This window comes from Perna viridis, chromosome 1 (assembly GCF_037379345.1).
Source record: "Perna viridis isolate PV_CMFRI_1.1 ecotype Kerala chromosome 1, ASM3737934v1, whole genome shotgun sequence".
NCBI lineage: Eukaryota > Metazoa > Mollusca > Bivalvia > Mytilida > Mytilidae > Perna > Perna viridis.
The window spans coordinates 67272204-67295283 of NC_142445.1; the positions used below are offsets into that span (position 1 = coordinate 67272204).

Genomic DNA, 23080 nt, shown 5'->3' on the forward strand with positions numbered 1-23080 from the left:
GTGATATTTTATAGGGGTAGATACTAGACTATGAGCATGAGAACCAGTTTTAGTGTAAAGACAAATTTCACTGTATAACAGAAACCCCTATCGTATTAAAACCCCTAAATAAACCAATAACACTTATAAATACTTTATAGTTCATTTATGTCAGATTCAAAACATTTTATCATAAACTGAACACCAGCTTAAACAAACAGAAAAACAGGAAGGGGATCACTTAAGACAGGTTTCACATTAAATACTGCTGTTACCTTTATCAACTTTGATTTTATATGCTCATCAAACATAAATTGTGAGAAGATGAAGAATTTTTTTCTCAAAAACTGGTAGGTGAAATTTACCTGAAAAAAAGACAAATCCATTAAAATAAAGGAACAGACATACAGCTCTGAATTGATGACAGTGTCTGAGACTTTAAAATAGTTTTTAAAATACACAGTAATCACATCTTGTAAATGGAACACTTGACATTTCTAGATGAAAAAGACATAAACCTCTTTGACAGCATCAGCATAAATAATGGGTATGGCATTTCAATCATATAAGATTTGCTTTCAAAAAGTATATTTAAATGGGCTCATGGACACAAATTCACTCTAATAAAACAGGCAGCAAATACATGTACATAAGTTCTCCACAGCAATGTCAGACCTTAATTTTGAATCATTCAGGGATCAAATTCTCCCTCTGTCTGGCTACATACAGAATACTTACTGTAGTATTCATAATACCAGTACCATGAGTTCTAATACTGTTGGCTATGTGACGGATATTGATTGTGTTTAAATGTTTGTTATTACTGGACTTCTCTACAAAGATCTGAAAACAAAGAATGATGAATTTGTGAAAGATAGCCACGTTTAAAAGGTAAAAAAAAAATATGAATAAAATGTAAAAACAAATTGATAAATGTGAGCCCCAATTTTCAGCCTTATGGCCTTTGTCAGAGGCAAGAAGTATTGAAGATAAAACTGTCTATCCCTACCACAGAGACAAGGACACCTTTAATTTGAGCCACTTCACAACAAATTAATTTTAATGAAAACGAAGAAATAGTTTTTAGATGGATAATTATTGATTAATGTAATGTTAACTAACATCATTTAGCAAGCACAAAAATATCATTAATATTTGACTTTAACTTACACAAATTACACAAAAAGAACCATTCACTGTAATTTTACCAATTAAACCAATGAATGTGGAAATACAGAAATAAGTAGGTCGGTTCACCTTATACAGGGTTTAATTTACAATGCATTCAAGGTTTACAGATAAAGGCATAAAAACCTGCTAAATTGATTTTTTACATTATAAAACACTAATTGCTTTTTTAGACAAAAAATTATACCCATGAATATGTTTACCTCAGATAATCCATGAAAATTAATTTTGTTTACAGTTTGTAATCATTTTCCACTATCTTTAATTCCATAAAGCTAATCCTACAAACCTGATTATTCACATTGTACAGGAATTTGGAAACAAATACATGAATGTTCCTCATGATTTCAAGGACATCTAATCCCTATAAATAAACAAATACATGCATGTGTGTGTATGTAAATACATGTGGATCACATTCAATTAGAAATTTAAAGTATGTCAAATCCTTTTCCGTTTTCCTTTATACTAATAAAAATTTCCAAAAACATATATAAATTTAATAGAATATTATTTTGTATATCTAGTTACTTATGGCTCAATTTTAGCTTCCATCAATCTCACTTCCTTGGAATAGATATTTAAATAGGGATTTAAACTAAGACAAAAAGAATGTATTACAGTTAAATTATACAACAAATACAGCAAAAATAATTCATCTATATTGCTAAACTGTTTACACCTGTTCACTGGGTTCGTTATGAAAACAAGACTCTATTAGTTTCAGATCAAACCTGTCAGAAGAATCAAAAAGAGAAAAACAATTTCAGACCATACCTGTTCTAAGGATTGACTCGGCAAGACACACTCTTTCAGATTCAGACCTCACCTGTTCTAAAGATTGACTCGGCAAGACACACTCTTTCAGTATCAGACTATACCTATTCTAAGGATTGGATAGGTAAATGACACTATCAGTTTCAGACCATATCTGTTCTAAGGATTGACTAGGTAAATGACACTCTATCAGTTTCAGGCCATACCTATTCTAAGGATTGACTAGACAAGTGAGACTCAATCAGTTTCAGGCCACATCTGCTTAAAGGTTTGACCAGGTAAATGAGAATCTACCAGTTTCAGACCATACCTGATCTTAGGTTTGACTAGGTAAGTGACACTCTACCAGTTTCAGACCATACCGGTTCTAAGATTTGACTTGGTAAATGAGAGTCTATCAGTTTCAGACAAAACTTGTTCTAAGGTTTAACTAGGTAAGTGAGACTCTATCAGTTTCAGACAAAACTTGTTCTAAGGTTTAACTAGGTAAGTGAGACTCTACCAGTTTCAGACTATACCTGTTCTAAGGTTTGACTTGGTAAGTGAGACTCTACCAGTTTCAGACCATACTTCTGTTCAGCCATATGTTTCATTTCACCATAGGTCTTCCAATCATGGAGTGCTACAGTAGTCAGATTGTAGAATGTTGTGTTCAGGTAATGCTCCACATATCCTGTAAAATTATAGAAGATGTATTGCACAAATTACACAAGAAGGGATAAATTTGTGTATGAAAAAATCCATGGAAATTAGAAAATACAAGTTAACACATGATAAGATTGATTGATTGTTGTTAAATGTCCTATGGCAGGTATTTAATGCATTTCAAAAAAGGAAAATTTTATCCACCGAACAGGCCCTGCACTGAGGCATATCTTTGATATGCTAGTACATAAGATCAACAGCCAGGAGGAAGTTCATACACATATTTATATCCTAAGTCAACTAGTGGTTACTTCATTACCTATCTATCTATTACTTTATAGTATGCTTAGAAGAGAAGTATTAACAACCATTATTAAAGTGTATGGTATAATAGGCTGGGGATTAAACCATCAAAACACATGATAAGCACACTTGTAAAATGGCAAGTTGTAGTTGTGTGTGATCATATTTTTTATATAATATGAAATGAAAGGTAAAAAAAAATTTAAAACTACCGGTACATGTAGTACAATAGGTACTTAATGGTAACTGAAAATAAAAAAAAATGTCTATTTTACAGAGAAAATATTTTAAAAAAGTAACAGCAATAAACATATCAATTTCAAGATAAGTTGAACTCTGACCTTTGACATTTATATGTCTGTCAAAGAACCTGATTGGTCTAAGTCTGAGTAACTGTGACATATCCTTCATTCCAACTTTAAATGGATTTCTATCGTCTAACTGTAGATGGGCATGTATCTGTAATCTCAGGTCAGTCTCTATTTCTCTACATAGTGGCTCAAGTAAATGCTGAAAAATTAAGAAAATAGTAAGGCAAAGTCAAATTCAATGCCTCCTTCCCCCTAAAAAAATGTAATAACACTGGTAAAAATGAATCTAAGTTTTTCCATGATTATTGATAAAAAAAAACAGGAGTGTTAAATGTATTAATGAAATCTACAGACTTTTCACATTCTTAGCAGATGTTTCTAGCATTTCATAAAATATTATTGCATGGCCTACTATTTAACACTACACTAAGTGTCTTGGTTGTTCTTCCAAAAGTTATTTGGAAGTCCAACTTGCCTCACACTGTATAAGCTACAATCAGATATGTTGCATACTAATAAAAAAATCTTTTAAATTCCTGTAATACATCCATTTCTTTGAGGTAACAAGTTTCACATACCTCTTTCATTTGATCATACACCTCCTTATCAAAGCTTTCCATCAGTTCTGTTGCCGTAACATGTTTTACAGCCATCATTGGGGGAACACAATCCCTCAAAGCACCAAACATATACTGAAAATAAAGTTGTGATTTAAAATTAAATATCAAAAAGAGATCTTGCATGCTTGTGACATATCAGAAAACTGGGAGCAATGCAAGATCAACTTTAATTAGATTAGTGATATCTTGTGGCAAATCAAGAGTGGAATTCAACATCCAATGTATATTAGGAGCCATTCTTATACTTTTACAGGAAAAAGAGGAAAAAATTATTTTTTGAACATAAATGTAACATCCAACAAGAGAGCATGTTAACCTACTAATGTATTAATGCCACATATTTGTAAAATATGTACCTGATAACACATGTTCAAAAGGTTTTACACATGCATAAGAGGCATGTTTCTTGACATACATGGGAACCATTCATTGCATACATGTTCATACGGGTGTGCTACACATGTGAAAACCAAGTGCCAAAAACACATGTGTCAAGCAACTGTTAGGAAAAGGACTCAAATGGGAAAACCTACAACCTATAATCCTAAACCTACAACCTATAACCTTAAAGACAAGCACGCTACCACTACATCATTATAGCATGTCCATACTTACATGCATTCTGTGAGGATCTGTCAGGTTATCAAACATATCTGTCATGTAGATAGGGAAGACAACTCTGTGCCAGTACACAAAACTACAATCACAAGCTCTACGGATGCTATAATAAAAATAACAGTTTGAACATACATTATATAGTAGACAAATATTTTTTATTGAGATTAAAATAGTTATCATTATTGGTATTTTGGTATTTACAATATTCTATTTCAGATTTATTTTCATTCATTACAAGTACTTATTTCGTAACAAGTTTATTTTTTTTATAAACCACACAAATTAATAAATAAAGCATGAAAATAAGTACCATTAATCATAAAATTTACAACTCATACATGTAAAAAAAAACAAAATCAACTGTACAGTATATATTTGACAGGAGCCTGGAAAAAGGTTTAGCACAATTTATATGTTTACAATAACTTACTTTTCTCTCAAATCACAAACAGCTTCTAACTTTCTCAAGTTCCCATACAAAGTATTGAGTTCATCATCTTTAAAAGACCTCTAAAATAAACATGTTTTTTTTATGTACAGTTTTCAAATATTTAAAAATTGAACTTCTAACTACATAAAATTTCTTTCAATATCCTCTTATACTAGTCTTAACATGGACAACTGAGATAATTCCATACCACCAACTCCATTCCAGGTGGACAGCTAGCTTTTTGTGTACATATGTACTCATAAAAACATTATCATGAGCTATGCATATTCATTTTAAACTAATAATTATACTTTTATAAAATTTCTAAAAGATAAACTTTCCAAGTATACCGCAATTTAAATTTTATTTAAACTTTCCTGAAGCCAAAACACCAAAACAGTTTATCATGTAGCAAACAGTATCCTTTGTATATTCATTAAAGTTTTAAAAAATCTTGGATTTTTACTTGAAATTAACCATGCATAATAATGTACAAGAAATGTATGGGCTGAAAAAATTTCTCATTGCAATTTAAAAAAAAAACTCTTTAAAATAATTTGTACACCAACCATTGACTTTCCAACTGCCATGGCCAGCTGAAGAATAAGCCTTCTTTCTTTTGTGCCTGAAATGAAAGGAAAACAATGGTAATCAGAATTTGATCATTTTAGATGCTAATATTATGACTTTGTTTCACCTGAGTGTTTTCTTGGGTTGATAATGGCTGTGATAATTTTCATATCACATCCAATATCAACCTAAGACCTCTTATCATTCTGAGGGCATGCTTGAGGGATGATATTGATCAGGGTTGATACAAGGTGTAATATGAAATCAAATAATAGGGATGGAGAATCAACGACATCCTCCATAATGAATAATTTCTGACTTGCTGAACAAACCAGACAAATACATCAGACATAAATAAAGTAGTATAGTTTACAATTTGAACACCAAAAATTACTTCTAATTTTATATCATACAATGATTGAATCATATCATTATACCTAGTTCATTTAGTTATTATTATTATTTTATCAATATCTATCATCCTAACAGCTAAAAAAATAAGAAAGCTGGCCAAGGTTCACATCACACAATGATTGAATTCCATTATTTATCTTTATGCCTGGTCAATAATTGAATATCATTATTTATCTATATGCCTGGTCAATAATTGAATATCATTATTTATCTATATGGCTGGTCCATAATTGAATTACATTATTTATCTATATGCCTGGTCCATGATTGAATTACATCTTTTTTATCATTATGCCTGGTCTATGCTTGAATTACATTATTATTTTTAAGCCTGGTCGATGATAGAATTACATTATTTATCTTTATGCCCGGTCAATGATTGAACTATATTAATTATCATAATGCCTGGTCAATGATAAAATCATATTACTTATTCATTATACCTGGTCCATTGAGTGCGGTCTCTGCTAACACTAAAGCTGATAACACATCCAGTCTTCTCTCACTGTACTTCTTATCTGATACTATTCTTTTCTGAAAAAAAATATACATTTAAAGGAATAGGAGAGATAGATGAAATGAAACTACAGGCCCTAGAGGGCCTAAAGCACTAACCTGCAATTATTTTTTCACCTTATGAATATTTGATTGTGAAAGTAATACAGTTTGTGGGGATCCAATTTTCGTGGTTTTCATAGATAGGCTAAACAACAAAATTTGGTTCCTAACGAAAAGGAAATTGTATACCAAAAATTTTAACTATGAATTCAGGAATCCATGAATTTGTGTTTCTTCCCTAATCCATGGGAACTGGTATCCATGAATTAAAGTACTTAAACAGTATCAGGAATAAAAGAATATTCCTGTATCTTAATCAAAACAGTTTCTACAGTTCTTAGAATATCAGCCCAACAAAATGGCTATTTTTTCTTTTACTTTCAAGGGCAATAACTCCTAATAGGAATCTTTTCCTGCCACTTCTTATTTGAATATTTTGAATAAAGGGCTGACCAAAAGGAGTACTTTATCAAGCAAAAGTTTCTTTCTATATATTGTTGTTTCTAGTTGTTGTCTTAAAACTACAAAAAAATTGTTTCCCTCTCAAGGGCATTATTTCTGACAAGGAGTCATCTTATTATCCTGAAGTGATACCAAAATAGTTACTGTTAATAGAGTAATTGAGTAAAACCCAGTAAGCATCAAGTTCATGTTCTCTAAATATCAAATAGATATGTTACATTGTATATCCACAGTCAGAGGAAGCTTGTCTGAAACTTTCACAATCCTACATATAAATAATTTGACACCTATGTCATTGCCTTTCATTAGTTTGATTTCCAACAATCTGTTAAACTCAACCAAACTATCTGGTACCAATGAATGTTGAATGTTATATGTATATAATGATAATTTACCTTTGCTGTTTGAATGGATGACAGAAGAAGAAAACCAAGATGTTGTGAAATGTGGTTAATATAATCTGCTACTAACATTGTCTTTCTATGGAATGTGTGTTCTATTGCCTGAAATAAAAATGCATGTAAAACTTAAATGAAGAAAATATTTTTTTCTATCTAAATTTAAGAACCTTTAATAGTAGAACATAAGTGATTTAATGGAATATAAATATCCTCTGGAAATATCAACTATATATCTATAATGGGTTCAATTCAAAAAGAAATTTCCATAGTAAACACCTGTAAAAATTAGGGCAAGCAACTTGTACTGGGCCCCTTCATAGCTTATCCCTTACCCATGTAATTTGTTTGATTTCTAATACAGATACAACAAGGAGATTGATAAGTAGTAACTGATCCTTAAATGAGCATTTAAGAGAAAGATTTAAAATGTGTCGCAATGGGATGACATAGAATCATATTGACAAACAAATGTCTCTGTTAGCTAGATTGGTAAAAGCAGGGTTCAATAAATTGATAATATAATTACATACAGTCTTGTAAAAATCTTATTTTTTAAAAGCCAAAGTTCAGAACTGTATTATGTATACCACTGAATCATACACACACCTTTAAAAGTTCTATAAGTCTACAAAGGGAGATAACTGCAGTCTTGGTCATTGGTTTCTGTAGAGCTACATGTAGATTCATCACAGTCCTGACTAGGTGCCTGATGTTGTGTGCATACAGTAAACCCTGAATAATCAATCTACTTATATTATATCACAGAAAAGAGAATATCTAAATTTTAACTATCATTTTAATATAGGTATTCTTTTAACATCTCAAAGTGATTTGTTATACAACTAAGTTTCAACCTTGTTAAAAATAAGGCAGTGGATAACACATGGAAAACAACACAAAAAAATCATGCAGTAAACTTCTCTTAATCAATTTTTGTGATCACTCTTATTTTATTTGTCTTGAAGTGACATGAAATAGAGAGAAGTTTATATAACCAATGAACAATTAGGAATCACAATCTCATGTGGGTCGGTTATCTTCTTGATTTAACAATGGCACAAAAAGAAAGTAACGTGAAAAAAGCTTTTACAAGATTAAAGGGTCAATCTTAATTTAATAGACCATGTTAGCTTCATTTCTATTTTAATGAGGATTTTGACACAGGGCTCGCTAAAAATGATTCCTGTATGAGGCACTTTAAACTTAATCTAACAACCTACCTGTATAAAGAGAACACATTTAATATTTAAATCTTCCATCAAAGATTTATGTGAGAGAGTTGAGTCCATCTCAATCATCCAGGCCATTACTGTAGTGTGAAAATTCTGTACATCTCTAACAAAATAAAAACATAGTCCTGTCATCATCATGCTAACATTTTACACAATGTGAAAGTACATGTGGTTCAAGTTTTTTTTTCATTTTCTTGACTTGATTAAAATCCTTATTTAAATCAGAAGAAATACAAACATTCTAAATGGGTTTAAAAAAAACACTTATTTTTACCCTTTTTGGCTCCTTATTCTAAAATGGACCACAACTCCAAATTAATAAGGAACCTTTCTCTAGTAATTAGTAAATCATAACAAAATTTCATTTGGTCAACCACAACTAAAGTTATCTCACAGAAACCAAATGTCCCTATACAATGGCACTGCAGCCAATGTCTGCACAGTAACATTATAAGACTGCAAATTTTTGCAGATGTATAAAAATCAGAAAATCAATGAAAAACAAAAGGTGCTTTCTACTATAAAGACAAACATTGTACAATGTAATAGTAAATAACTAAGATCTGTCAATGCATGTTTAAGTTATTGTACAACATGTGAACGGACAGACAGACAGTAAACCATAATATGTCTATCTAAAATGGGCTTAAATGAAAACAATATTCAGGGAATGTTTATTTTTCCATGTGAATACCTTGAAAGCATCTGGTTTCTCTGTTGTAACCATCCCTGTTGTGTCTGAGCTACATTTGTTAAAGCTTTCTTGTCCAAGGCTTTTGCCATCTGGGGTAGTTTATCCAGCAAGAACTGGGTTGGGAACCACACAATGTTTCCCATCAAATGAACACATGGTATCTGTCAAAAAAGTATTGTTTTAGAAATCTTATTTTTCAAATATATAATACAACTTTGAATTACAATTTAAAACACTTTTTTTTTAATCTGTACTGTAGTAAAAACTGGCTAAAAAAATTCAACTCACAAATTTTATGAAACAGACCGTAGACTTATGTATCTTTTATCATGTTACTCACCTTTTTATAAATATCCCACATAGATTTGAAGACTTTTTTATCAATGACTCTGAAGATTTGGAAATGAAGAACATAAAGACCGCACAGTCCAACAAATTTATATCTCTGGTCCATCTCATTATTCTCTCCTGAAAAAAAAAAATTGTTCACTAAAGAAGACTATCAAGTAACGGTCTTTTACAAAAAAGATTTTTTTTTTAAATTCCTGCTTTCGCTGAAACATTCTCAAAATAATTAGTTCTACTTTCCAGTGTCTCCTGTAAAAAGTGATAACCATTTACAAACAGAAAGTTCTTGTTTTCTTTTATTAAAGTTTAAACAATAAAAAATATTTTTTATATGATATCAGATACGACTAATTTTCATAAGAAAAACCTACATAGAAATGTAACAGCTCTCTTGATTTTCTTTTTTTCAGAAATGAACAATAAGAAGATTAAACGACTGCACACAAAAATAGTTGTACTTGCCAATAACAAGAGGCAATAAAAACCTTTGCCAAGGGCAGCATGATGCGACACTAGCTAGTTGAACTACGTTCAGTTGAGGCAAGTCTGGGCATAATATTAGTTTTTGACACACTAAGTACAAGGTCTTACAGTTCATTATAGACAAAACAAATCATTTGGACACAATATTGCATAATGTTTTGAAATTCTAAGTATGAACATCTGCTTCAGGGTGTATTGATGGATCACTTTGTATCTCATTATCTCAAATACAGAAAATGATAGAATTAATTTGGTAAGCATATCTCTTAAATTTCTTATATTTGCTGGTAGACTGGGATTTTCATATAAAATCCAATAAATTTTGTTTTTTTTCAAAACTGCACTTATATTAAAAAAAATCCGTTTGGGGGTGGGGGCATGGTCCCCTTTGACTGCTAATAACTGGAAACCTGTCAGAGATACTTGAAATCTTATTGAAAAAAGCTTTGCAGAGCATACCATAATACAACTGCAGTGGTCAAACCCTGCACAGTTGTGCAAGTGTGGACATAATATAGTTTTTGACACATTCAAGCATAGGGACTTTCAATTAATTATGGACACAACAACTAATTTGAACACACTATAGCACAAAACTTGAAATTCAATTAAAAACTTTCAAAATCAGACCAAAAATTAAAATGTCAATTTTATTAGCTCCCTTTTGACCCCTAATAACTCAAAAACTGTACGAGATATCTGAAATCTGATTGAAAAATGCAGGCAGGAATTTTCATGAAAACTCAAAGAGAACCAAGTGTGTACATATGACAACAACAGCCCCAAATACGGTTGCAAATTTTTTGCATGGTATAAAAATGCTGTCAGGGATTTTTATGAAGAATCTTAGAAAAAAAATCGCACCAAAAATAAAAAAAGGCAATTTTTTAGAGCCTGGCCTCCTTTGGACACTTATAATTTAAAAACTGTAAAAGATATCTGAAATTTCAATGCAGGAAAGGATTTTTATGAGGAATATGACAGAAAAAAAATTCAAAATCAGACCAGAAATAAACCATCTATTGTAAAGAAATCATAAAAAAAATACATGTTTCTGTCCCCTTTGTGGTGCCTTATTCTTACTTGGCTATCTGAGTCTTCCTTTCATGGTATGACACTTTGTAATACAATTTTAAAAAAATTCATTCACTAGTAGTCGAGTTATTGTCTGGACATCAGGAAAATGCATGTTTCTGGTCCCCCTCATTGGCCCCCAATTTTGGAAAGTTTAAGGCTTTACACCAAAAATCAATCTAAGTCTGACCATTGTAGTATAGAATATTGAGGAACAACACCATAGACATTCCTATGCTTTTATTGGAGTTATATAGTTAAATTAAATGAAATGCTTGTTAAGGCCCCTTTTTAGCCCCTAGTTCTAAAGCAGCTGGGACCATAACCTCCAAAATAAAATACCAATCTTCATTTTGTGGTTAGGAACCCTTTTATGAAATTTTATAACAATCAACATCAAGTACTCAAGTTATTACACATAAACCATGTTTCTTCAGATGACAACAGACGACGACAGTGATATACCTGTACATATATATATGACCAAAGATGTTTTGCAGTGGTAATAACCTAGATTTACATAGATAGCAAACTTCCCACACATATTTACCTCTTGACCAAACTTACCTATTCTTTGTTCCAAATCAGGTAAAATATCTCTGATATTTACGGCAAATTCGTCAGCAAACACTGGATTCTTTGAAACATAGACTGTTTGGCTATCAAATGGCTGTTCTACACAATTCTAGATATAAAAAAAATAATTAGAACTAACTTTTATACATATTTCAACATTGTTCTATTTTTTTGTTTAAGCAACAGTATGCTTTACGATAGAACAAAATTCAATTGATTACATGGGTATTATTAGAATTATTATAATCCTTCTATTTGTTTGTGACAAGTCTAGGAAATTAGCTACACAGACAAATAAACAACTATGCTTTAACACTTCATATTCCTGTCTCCCCCTTTTTGTGTTCAAAATCATACAAGTCTGAAACAAAATCACAGGCTGAAGTCTTCAAAGTTAAATCGTCAAATATTCTATGCCACTGACTTTGACTTGATTTCAACATCCGAGATGCAATATGCTCTGAAATCAGGTGAGTTCCCCTAGAATCTTGGTTCCTTTGATATGAATATTCCGCAGGCGGTGTTGCCATAGATGTCACAGCGGTATAATATTGATTTGTTGTGACATGCATCATTAATTTGATCCTCTATCCTACATAGATGAACTGTCCCGTACTACCATACATCATGTACCAAATTAGAGCCCTAGATTAATCCTACAAGGAGGAATGACCCGGCCAGCAAAAGCTATGTTTTTTATATAGCCTAGCTGGCCGAGTGGTCTTTGTGCTGGATTTGGTGTTGCCATAGATGTCACAGCGGTACGAGTTTGAGTCCCGAGGAGGAAACAACAAAATATTTTGCATCGCAAATTTGACAGTTCTAACATCATTGGGAATTTTTTAGACCCTTCTATAAGTTTACGTTATCTTCCCTGTATCAATTTGACCCGATGGAGCAGTGTAGCGAATAGAGTCCTCACATTCTGAGACGTTTGTATATATTTAATAGCTACATTTTTATCTCGAATGAAGCTAAAACTACATAGCTATGATAGTAAACACAGCACTGATCAGCAGCTTAATGTGGAGTAGTAATATACAATTATGCAAATCATTAAACAAAAAGTACTGAAATTATGAGTGCAAGAAGTTGCTAACAATATAAGCGACTTAAAAAAAAGAAAATATTGAACACTACACAGAACTTTTCATCCACCAAGACAAAACTTACAAAAAAATCCCTTTAGGAGATGTTCAGCTGTTGTCAAAACAGTATATTCTACCAACCTGGAAAATGAGTCCATCCAGTAATTGGCCTTCTAAATGCATCATTAACTTCTCAAAGGGTCTTATCTTATCTGTTTGTATACCAAACTTCCCTGGATCATGGTGAACTGACTTCAACATTCTGGAAATAACACAAATATGATGGGCCTCAGCATTGTAAACAGACAATTTCAGTTTAAATTTCATTTAAACTTATTTTCTCTTTCTTTGACAGAATGTCATTGAACATTGCAAAATTAAAGTACAAACCCATATAATATTTAGATACTGCCAATGATAGAGGTTATACAAGACGCAGAAAAAAAACACTGAACAAAAATCCTCCTTTTGTCTACATATATAACTATAGTCTTTTTTGTACAGAGATCTGTATTTTGGGGAAAACCGTATATAAAGAAACCAAATCAAGAACCATAACCCTTGCAAGGTAACTTTTATAGACAACCAATATACGTTTTATCTCAAAAGTGCAACAACCAAACTAAGACTGATTATGTTGACTGTAACTAATACAAAAATAATTGACTGGGTTTTTGACAAGAATGTAGCACTTCCTGTTGGATATTTATAAGATATTGATGTATGATATGAATATCATAGAGTTTACAAAAAATACATAAAAAGCTTATTGGCTCATTAGTTCTCTTTCTCCATTTTTTACCAGTACATTTATACACACACTACCTTTTGTAAAGTGTCCAATGATCTGTCAGTGAAGAATGGTTGTTGATTATTTCATCTAAAGTAATTAATACTGCCAATAGATCACCTAAATGTTCATATACAACCTGAAAAAGTTATATCAACAAGAGTTTCAAAAATAAAGTAACCAGAATGTTATATATCCAGTGGTGGATCCAGGGGGAGGGAAGCCCTTAAAGAAAAAAATGTAGAAAAATTGTAGGTGTTAAACCATGAAAAACACTCACTTCATGATCCTCACCGGTGATCCTGTCAAGAAATTTTTTCAGGACCCCCTTACCTAAAACTCTGGATCCACCACTGATATGACATGACATCAGTTTTTTTTAGTTCTAATAACAATTCTGTTCTTAATGATTAGTGAACAATTTAAAAAGATTACCACTTTAATTACATATACAGTGAAACTTCTCGGCCACCACTGGGACAAGAGGAAATGGCTAGTTTATAGGGGTGGAAAATAACAATGCATTCTAAGGATTGTCTCCCTTTAAAGATCACACTATTAAATGACATCGATTGCCTGATGTGTATACACTAATTAATACACAATGGGGAACCAATGACAAAATGTCAAGTCTGATTTAAATTTGTTGTTTAAACAACTATCTACTTCAATTATCATCTGTCCACTGATGAAATAAAAACCAGTCAGTGAATGAATAATTAATAATGTAATCATTTATAGTTTTGTTGATACATTTATTACAGGTGAACCATTACCAGTTAGCCGAAATTGAGAGATTGTTTTTACTTGAATTATGTAACTGAAACTGAAAAACCGACCAATGTACAGTTTTAGGAGGTAGCCTGTCTATTGAAGACAAAACACACAGGTTTTAAGATACATCGGCTGAGACTTTTGAAAACAGCCAAGTTGAAGGGAAGACCAGATTTTTTAGGATCCAGTTTAGAAAAGTTTCACTGCAGTATAATTTATTGGTACACTTGTAATACATGCAGTTTTCTACTGCATACTAGCAACAAGAAAAACATGTTTTAATTTTCAATGTCTAATTAACAGTTGAAAACTCCATATTTAACAAGTGTCTAGGAATGAACACTTCACTGTGCTGTCTCTAGTACTACTGTTGATTCACTATATTAACTAATCCCCCCCTTTTTTTTTTTTTTTTTGGGGGGGGGGGTGCTTGGTCGCATAACATCATACTAATTAAACTTGGGTTGACAAGGTAGCTAGGGTCATATCTTATAATCACTGCTAAACAATAATCATATTTAGATATTACATCACCATGGACTAGAGGGAAAGAAATAGTGTAGATATAACAAATGAATAAGTGGTTTGTCATCACAACAATTCCTGTAGTTGGGAAATTTTTTCCCCCAATATTTACTTGTAAGATTTCTGACAGACAATGTTGTGCATATTCTTAAAGTCAATGGCAAGTTTAAATGAACTGATTTGTTCAGACAGTAAATTTCTAAGACAGTCAAATAAATAATTTAGTACCTGGAAGTGGACATCTGTAACACTGATTAGTTTTGGTCCAGTTCTGCAATGAAATTAGAAATGTCATTTCATATTAGTTATTTAGAAGAAACACATTATACACAATATTCAGACACTTTCTTAAGGATCTAGTGAGCATGGATTGTTTCAATAAATAACAGATTATTGCTAGCCTTTCAAGATTGTCAGCATCTACAATTGTTCAAACCGATTAATCCAAAAATATGTGATTAAAATTAAATTCTAAAATATACATGTAGTTCAAGTTTTATATCTGCGTAAAACATATACTATGTAAAATGCACATTATAATTGTCACGAGTTCCAACATTACCTTGATGCTGTATATAATTGTCACGAGTTCCAACATTACCTTGATGCTGTATATAAGTTAGAAAACTGTTGTATAACATTCTTCACGACTTCATAACTTCTATTAACAAAGCAAGACAGCTCCTATAATATAACCATATACAATATACATTAAAGCAATTCAATTTTCACCTCACAAAAAATTTTAAACACAATCAGAATTCATTTGTTTGTCAAAATATAACACTTAATAACATCATGTAACTTAAAATAAATAGCCAAAAGTGGGACATTTTGAGATGGGGCACTTATTACTTAATTTTTAAAATGAGAAAAGAATAAGCAAAAAAAAATAAAATGCAAGACCAAGAAATCTCAAACACCCTAAGTTGAATCTGCAATTTTCTCTACCTTGACAGAGCCTTGTTAGAGAACTATAAATCATATCCTTCAGTCCTATGCTCTATGAATTGTTAGATATCTCAATCAAATTCAAAATATTCTTGTCTCAACAGTTAGAATGTACTAGCTACCCAGACAAGGACTAGTACCTGTAACATTGACATCATTCTTCCCATCTGTAACTGTGCATCACCATCTTGTAGTCCCTCTTCTGGCTCTGTAAACATCAATAGAAAAATAAACATGAGCTGACATGACACCATTTACCATGTAATGCTTAAAAACTCCACAGGAAAATCTATCATAAAAATATATAGTGCTAGCTTGTGAAGCTGAAAACTATTCTTTTTCACATTCATTACATCTTTATTTGCCAGTTACTTTTACTTTACAATCCTATCAACAAAGGAAATCTTTTAGCTTGAACTGTAAAACTAAAACTTCTAAAGTAAAAATAGTTTGACACTAAATGAAACTAGCACACTGACATAATGAGAGTCTTAACAAAACATCTACAACAAAGAAGAGACAACTCTGCAAAAGGGAGATAAATAAAGAAAACCACACATAAGGGAATATCAAGATGTACGACTTTGAAGCATGAAAGTCTTCCCACTAGTGCAAAACAACAAAAAATTCACATTATTTCCACAGCTCAAATCTTTATTTTAATAGAACACACTGCAATAATAAGCATTTTGAATCTGATTCTGTTATTTCAAAAGAAATACCTACCACCTTCACCATATAAGAGTAAAGCAGGGTAGAATTTAGTTTCAGCCTCATGTTTCAGGGATTGCATTTCACAACACAATGCAGCCAATACTGTTATTATCTTGTTAAATATTTTGTTATCTGTCCTTATTAACTGTAATAAGTGTGTTTGTTCATATGGTAAGAGCTGAAATGTATAGAAAGCCATCATCAGTACATGTACGTATATTCACATTTAACATGAACTATATTAATAAGTAAAATTACTACATATTTCAACCTGTATACATTCATGTTTTGGATATGATAATAAATGCAAAGAGCTTTGTCTTCATCTTCTAAGCACCACACTGCTCTTTTGATGATTTCACACTGTGTTGATCAGGAGGCAAAATCCGCCTTTCAATTTTCATGTTAAAATTTTGAATTGTAACTATTTGTATCTAATCTATCTACTCCTGTTGCACCTTTTTACACAAATGTGCTTAGATGCAGGTTGTTTACTGCATAATTAAATAAATAAATTGCCCTAATGTCATGGTGGTGTTCCCACATTATCTTTTTAATGGTTGACTGCTTTCACAATCCACATACCATCATACTGTCAGTGATCAAGTTTTCTTTTTTTTTGTAACATTTATTAACATAAATCAAGACACATATTAAGGTCAAGTACATTTGTAATTAGTATGTTTGGAGACCAACAAATGTTTTGAAAAGAATACACAATCATAGAATCTTTTATCTTTTTTTCTTGTAAGTAACCAAACAGCTATACACATACATGTAGTACAGGTCTGTCACACTGACACAAATCAATGTTTGAGGAAAACAATTCACCCAATTATAGTGAACTGCAACATACAAGTATACACATGTCACCATAATATCAACTGGAAATGACAGCTTTTACCTGGTGTTAAGTCTTTATGTTAGGCCAATAAATAAATTGTTGTACTTATTCAGACCACTTAAAAATACATTGTAGACAGTGTAAACTTTCCAAAAATAGGGAAGAAAGCATTTTATCACTATTTCTTTGTTTCTTTTTATATCTACAGTAAAATATCCAGTGAAAGTTTTTATAACTGAAAAAAAAAATCATGTTTGGCATAACACATCATTTCATTTACATTTGTACTTTAACTTTTTTAAATAAGAAATGGGTAGTGATGTACTCTTAAGTGCTGGTTGACATGAGAATGTAAAAATCTGATGAGGTTAAGGATCTCCCTTTTTCCACCACAGAAATAATTATATTAATGATTGTACATGTACCTGTAAAGATATAGGGTCAAGGGTCATGTCCCATGAATCTCCAATAGAATCATCCAGAGCATCTTCAATCTCTCTAAGCTGGATAGCATAATCCTCCAAAAACTTTCCATATTTTTTAAGCTGGACTTCACCGACAATTTCTACAAAGTAATAATTGAACAGATATTGTAGTCTACCATTTTATCAAGTTAAATACATTTAATATTTAACACCCATTAGTAATAAAACAAATAGTTCCTTTGCACAGATCATATTTTTTTTTTTTAAATACCAGTTATCATCATAAGTTGGGTTAGTTAGGGTTAGTGAAAAATGATGACCCTGCCAAGTGAAGATGAAAATAGTTTGCCTTATATACACATGCATATGTAATAACATGAAGCACTGTCTTGAAACAACCCTGAATAATGAGCTTCTGCCTAATTTATACATGTAACTTTAGTCAGCAGTTTCTGTACTAGTTTTAACTGCCTGGCTTAGTTTAAACACTTATAAATGAAATGATCATGTTTTAATGCATGTTTTGGTAAAACATGTGTACGTATTACTTTATTTTTTGTTAATTCAATATTTGTCATCAAGTATATGTTGCATACATGTGTAGTTACATGCACTTTATCCCATTATATCAAATGTTTTGTAATTACTTTAATCAAAGACAAGATAGATAAGAAGCAACATAGGTGTTCATGTATACTTCCTATACAAATCATCAAAAGAAAAAAACTTTTCTGATTTCAAAATCAACAAAAGGTTGTCTATGATCACTGCAAATGATGTTATTGATTTTGAATAATTATGTTAATGAGCCTAATCTTTTCTATTAATTACAGCAATCAAGACTGGAGATAATTAATGGAGTATGCTGACTGGTCTGTTATAAGCAAGCCAGATGTTCTACAATTATTTTCTATACATGTACATGTACTGTAGTTCTCAGCTAAATATACAATGTGGATATCGCTATGCAAAAGTATGAGTGGTCTTATTCTTAAACTTCAAACCTACAACAAATGATGAAAGGAAAAAAAATAAATCAAACAGAGATAAACTTCAAATTACAAAGTATTTCCCACGTATGTTTTATATTCTGCATAACAAATGAGAATAGCAAATACAAAAGTTAATTTTTGTATCCATCTAACTCAAAAATAGTTAAAGAAAATCATACCATGTAAAACTGAATTTCCAAAGAAGTGGAATTATAATCAGATCTGCTTTTCCTATCAGTTCTAATGATAACACCCATTTTTCCCCTTCTTAGCCCCTTATTTAAACAAGAGGCTCCCAGGAGCCTGAATCGCTCACCTGGTTGAATTTTGCATTTCAAGGGCAATAAACTAAACAAGAAGTTGTCCAACAAATTTGATTCAAGAAAACTTTGATAGGACTTATCATAAGGATCATTTCAGTAAATGAAAGTCTAAATCTATCATAGTTTTCAAGATATTGGCTGAAAACTGTAAAAAAAAACAACAAAAAACTGTCATTTTCCCTTGTCAAGGGCAATAACTCTTATAAGAAAGTGTCTGACAAATTTTATGCCTGAAGACTTTTGTAGTCCTCAAAAAATAAGGATCATTTCAGCAATTGAAAAAATTTGGCTAAACCTAACGGTTTTGGAGATATGTGCGAAAAACTATTGTCTGACCCCTATGTTCTTTTTTTAGTAACAGAGGCTATGTTTTTCGACAGATCTCAAAAAACCCCAAGGACACCCCAAGGAATACTTATATCTAGTTTAGTTTCAATTGGTAAAATAGTGTCAGAGGGGACGATTTTTGAAAGAAATAACATTAAAAATAGCAAAAAAAATGTCAAAGAAGGGCAATAACTCCAACATGGCTGAAGAAATTAAAATGAAAATTTAACCACACACAGATCTCATCATTCTAAACACGTTTACCCTCTCAAGATTGGGCTTAACCTAACCGTTTTGGAATTATATGCAAAAACCTATTGTCTAACCCCTATGTTCTATTTTTAGTAATGATGTCCATGTTTGTTCGACGGATCAAAAATCCCCATGCCAGTTCTATGCAGGATACCCCAAGGCTCATTCATACCAAGTTTGGTTCCAATTGCTCAAGTAGTGTCAGAGGAGAAGATTTGTGAAAGAAATAACATAAAAAATAGCAAAAAACGTTGAAAAAGAGCAGTAACTCCAACATGGCTTAATATATTAAATGAAAATTTGATGCAGATAGATCTCTTCATGCTGAACACTTTTACCCAGTCAGAATTTGGCTAAACCTAACCGTTTTGGGTTATATATGAAAAACTATTGTCTGACCCTATGTTCTATTTTTAGTAACAGCGGCCATGTTTTTCGACGGTTCAAAAATCCCCACATCAGTTCTATGCAGGACACCCCAAGGAACATTCATAACAAGTTTGGTTCCAATTAGTCCAGTAGTGCCAGAGGAGATTTTTGAAAGAAATAACATTAAAAATAGCAAAAAAAATGTCGAAAAAGGGCAATTACTCCAATGTGGGTGAACAGATTAAAATGAAAATTTGACTGCAGATAGATCTCATCATGCTGAACACTTTAACCTGGTCAATATTGGGCTTAACTTAACCGTTTTGGAGATGTATGCGAAAAACTATTGTCTGACCCCTATGTTTTATTTTCATGTTTAGTAACGGCAGCTATGTTTTTCAATGGATCAAAAATCCCCAGACCAATTCTATGCAGGACACCCCAAGGAACATTCATACCAAGTTTGGTTCCAATTGGTCAAGTAGTGTCAGAGGAGAAGATTTTTGAAAGAAATAACATTAAAAATAGCAAAAAAACGTCGAAAAAGGGCAATTATTCCCACGTGGCTGAACAGATTAAAATGAAAATTTGACCGCATATAGATCTCACCATGCTGAACACTTTTATCCAGTCAATATTGTGCTTAACCTTACTGTTTTGGAGATATATGTGAAAAACTATTGTCTGACCTCTATGTTCTATTTTTAGTAACAGCTGCCATGCTTTTCGACAGATTGAAAATCCCCAGATCAGTTCTATGCAGAATACCCCAAAAAACATTCATACCAAGTTTGGTTCCAATTGGTCACATAGTTTCAGAGGAGAAGAGTTTTGAAAAATTGTTCACGACGACAACGATGGACCCCAAGGGATGGCAATAGACTTCGGCCAGGTGAGCTAAAAAGGCATGGGCCAAAAACCTTCAAAAACTACATCTATCAGGCCCTCTGCCATGTCCATAGGAACAATGTGTTAAAATTTCAAAAGGATTGAATAAGATTTACTCAAGTTATCATAAATAAATTTAAGTTAATGGATGCCACATAACACTACATGTACATTTAAGTACTGTACATTTGAACATGTATATGCAATGTTAGACACAATGAATGACATTATTTTTTGATTAAGTCAATTCATCAATGTAACCATCAAACTTTTACATTGGTAATGTTTTTGGTGGACTATACTAATAAGTGAGCTAAACTTTACAAATGTATAGAAATTAAAACTCATCATAATGACCACTTGAAAAGCTTTCATCAAAACAAAATGCTACTTTACTATCTATTTGGGAATTCTGAAGTATAGTTGAAACACTGCTTAGACCATTTCAAAGAGGTATATGTTATCTGATCAGAACTACTCAAACATTTTCAAAAAACCTACTTCAAGCTTGAAAAGAATGTGACAAAACACTGAATACCTTGCTAAATCCATTTCATTTAAAAAGGAAATTTCTACATATTCTACCTTCTTCCTCATATTATTTTCTTGGCTCTTACTTAAGTCATTTTTGGAGTTGGTGCTGGAGATAATTATTTTTTGCTTGACCACCACTAGCATATCAGGTGGACTTAAGTATTCAAATTAATATACTTACATATGTACAAGTCAAGTCAAGTAAACTTTATTTAAAGTTGATATACATGTATCAAACAAGAAAACACACGTTCTGTAGAGCTTTCAAAATTGACATAAATAAACAGAAGACATACACATAAACTTAAAACACGCATAAAATACAACTTATAAATAACATGCGAGTAATCAAGCACACAAATAAAACATGCAAACTAGATATGACACCAGATGCTACTAAGATGCTGCATAATACAACTGTAAATACATGTATGTCAACTTTTAAATATTCCAGCACCCCAGTTCCAGATCTTTGGCTACTCCAGCAGTGCTATAGGTTGTCTGACAAGCTATTTTTTGACGTGGTACCATCCTTACCACTAGCATCTGATATGTTGAAAGCCATCGCAAATGTCAATGAGCTTAACATGTGTTTTAAACTATTTTAAGTCCTTTATTTACATAAAAGAAGTTTAACCTTCCGGAAATCAAGTGATAAAAATCCAAAATTTTTGTTGAATACGGTTTTTTTATTATACCTATAAAACATTTGTAATGAAGACAGTAATCAAAGTGACCAGCCATTTTGAATTAGGTCACTCATTTTACGGAACACAATTTATTTTTGACAAACGAACTTAAAGTTGGTAAAGGCAATTTGTTGGTTAATTTAATATTTTCGTTTCCCAAATTTAAAAATTTGTAATTTTATCAACTGGTTGTACACATTCAAAATGCTGAAAACCAAATGCAAAGTTCATTTAAACTGTTTATACAAAGGATATCCAGGACGGCTGGATTTTTTCATCAGGTAGGCCATTTGTTTTTCTTCAATTTAGTGACCTTCTCTTTGTTATGGTAAACAAAAAGTATAAAACGTTTTAAATGGTAAATATTTTACTATAATTCTGCCAATTTCAAAGAACCTCCGAAGAGCGGCATGCAATATGGCGCTCAGAAGTAAGCAGTTGGGTCCTTGGGATATGGAAAATGGAGGAACAGAATTCCAACCTCTTACGTTGTACGAGTAATCTTTGGCATGCTGTCATCCGTGAAATTAGTCCCTGTTCAAGTTAAGGTCGAGTTGTAAAATTTTCCAGAAAACTACAAGTAAGGCATTTTAAGGAATTCGATAGTAGTTAAAAAAATCAAGATCTCCAGCGCCTTTGATTTTACTTCTGATCACGGCATTTTATTTAGGACAGGGACTGGAGTGTGTTTAACTGTTAAATATAAAATAATGAACGAGTAAAAAACTCCTCTAGCTGAAATGAAACATTCAACTTTATACTAACGTAGAGATCCATCGTCGAACTTGTCGAACTCCCACCCTCCGTCGACCGCCATTTTGGCTCTATCACATGACGAGGCTCGAGTCAATTTGGTCCATTACCGATTTCGTACCAAATGATAAGAAATGTGTACTGATACATACTATAATA

The 23080-nt window shown here is 31.9% G+C and overlaps 1 protein-coding gene across 3 annotated transcripts in view; it reads right to left on the bottom strand.

Moving 5' to 3' along the window:
- Positions 1 to 23027, bottom strand: part of LOC148629964 (WASH complex subunit 4-like) — a 34969-nt gene extending 11942 nt beyond the window's left edge. For 2 of the 3 annotated variants that reach the window (XM_088560355.1, XM_088560365.1), the window contains exons 1-24: positions 22934 to 23027; positions 17795 to 17934; positions 16538 to 16703; positions 15952 to 16019; positions 15462 to 15544; positions 15089 to 15131; positions 13597 to 13700; positions 12913 to 13033; positions 11675 to 11792; positions 9543 to 9670; positions 9203 to 9363; positions 8497 to 8611; positions 7883 to 8008; positions 7271 to 7378; positions 6299 to 6389; positions 5441 to 5496; positions 4872 to 4951; positions 4439 to 4544; positions 3782 to 3895; positions 3234 to 3402; positions 2463 to 2617; positions 1457 to 1531; positions 718 to 822; positions 255 to 344 (exon numbers count right to left, since the gene is read on the bottom strand). In XM_088560355.1, the coding sequence (XP_088416481.1) occupies positions 255 to 344; positions 718 to 822; positions 1457 to 1531; positions 2463 to 2617; positions 3234 to 3402; positions 3782 to 3895; positions 4439 to 4544; positions 4872 to 4951; positions 5441 to 5496; positions 6299 to 6389; positions 7271 to 7378; positions 7883 to 8008; positions 8497 to 8611; positions 9203 to 9363; positions 9543 to 9670; positions 11675 to 11792; positions 12913 to 13033; positions 13597 to 13700; positions 15089 to 15131; positions 15462 to 15544; positions 15952 to 16019; positions 16538 to 16703; positions 17795 to 17934; positions 22934 to 22985 (2574 nt within the window). In that variant the 5' untranslated portion in view covers positions 22986 to 23027. The other variant, XM_088560373.1, reaches the window with a different exon arrangement.
- Positions 23028 to 23080: the final 53 nt, after the last annotated feature.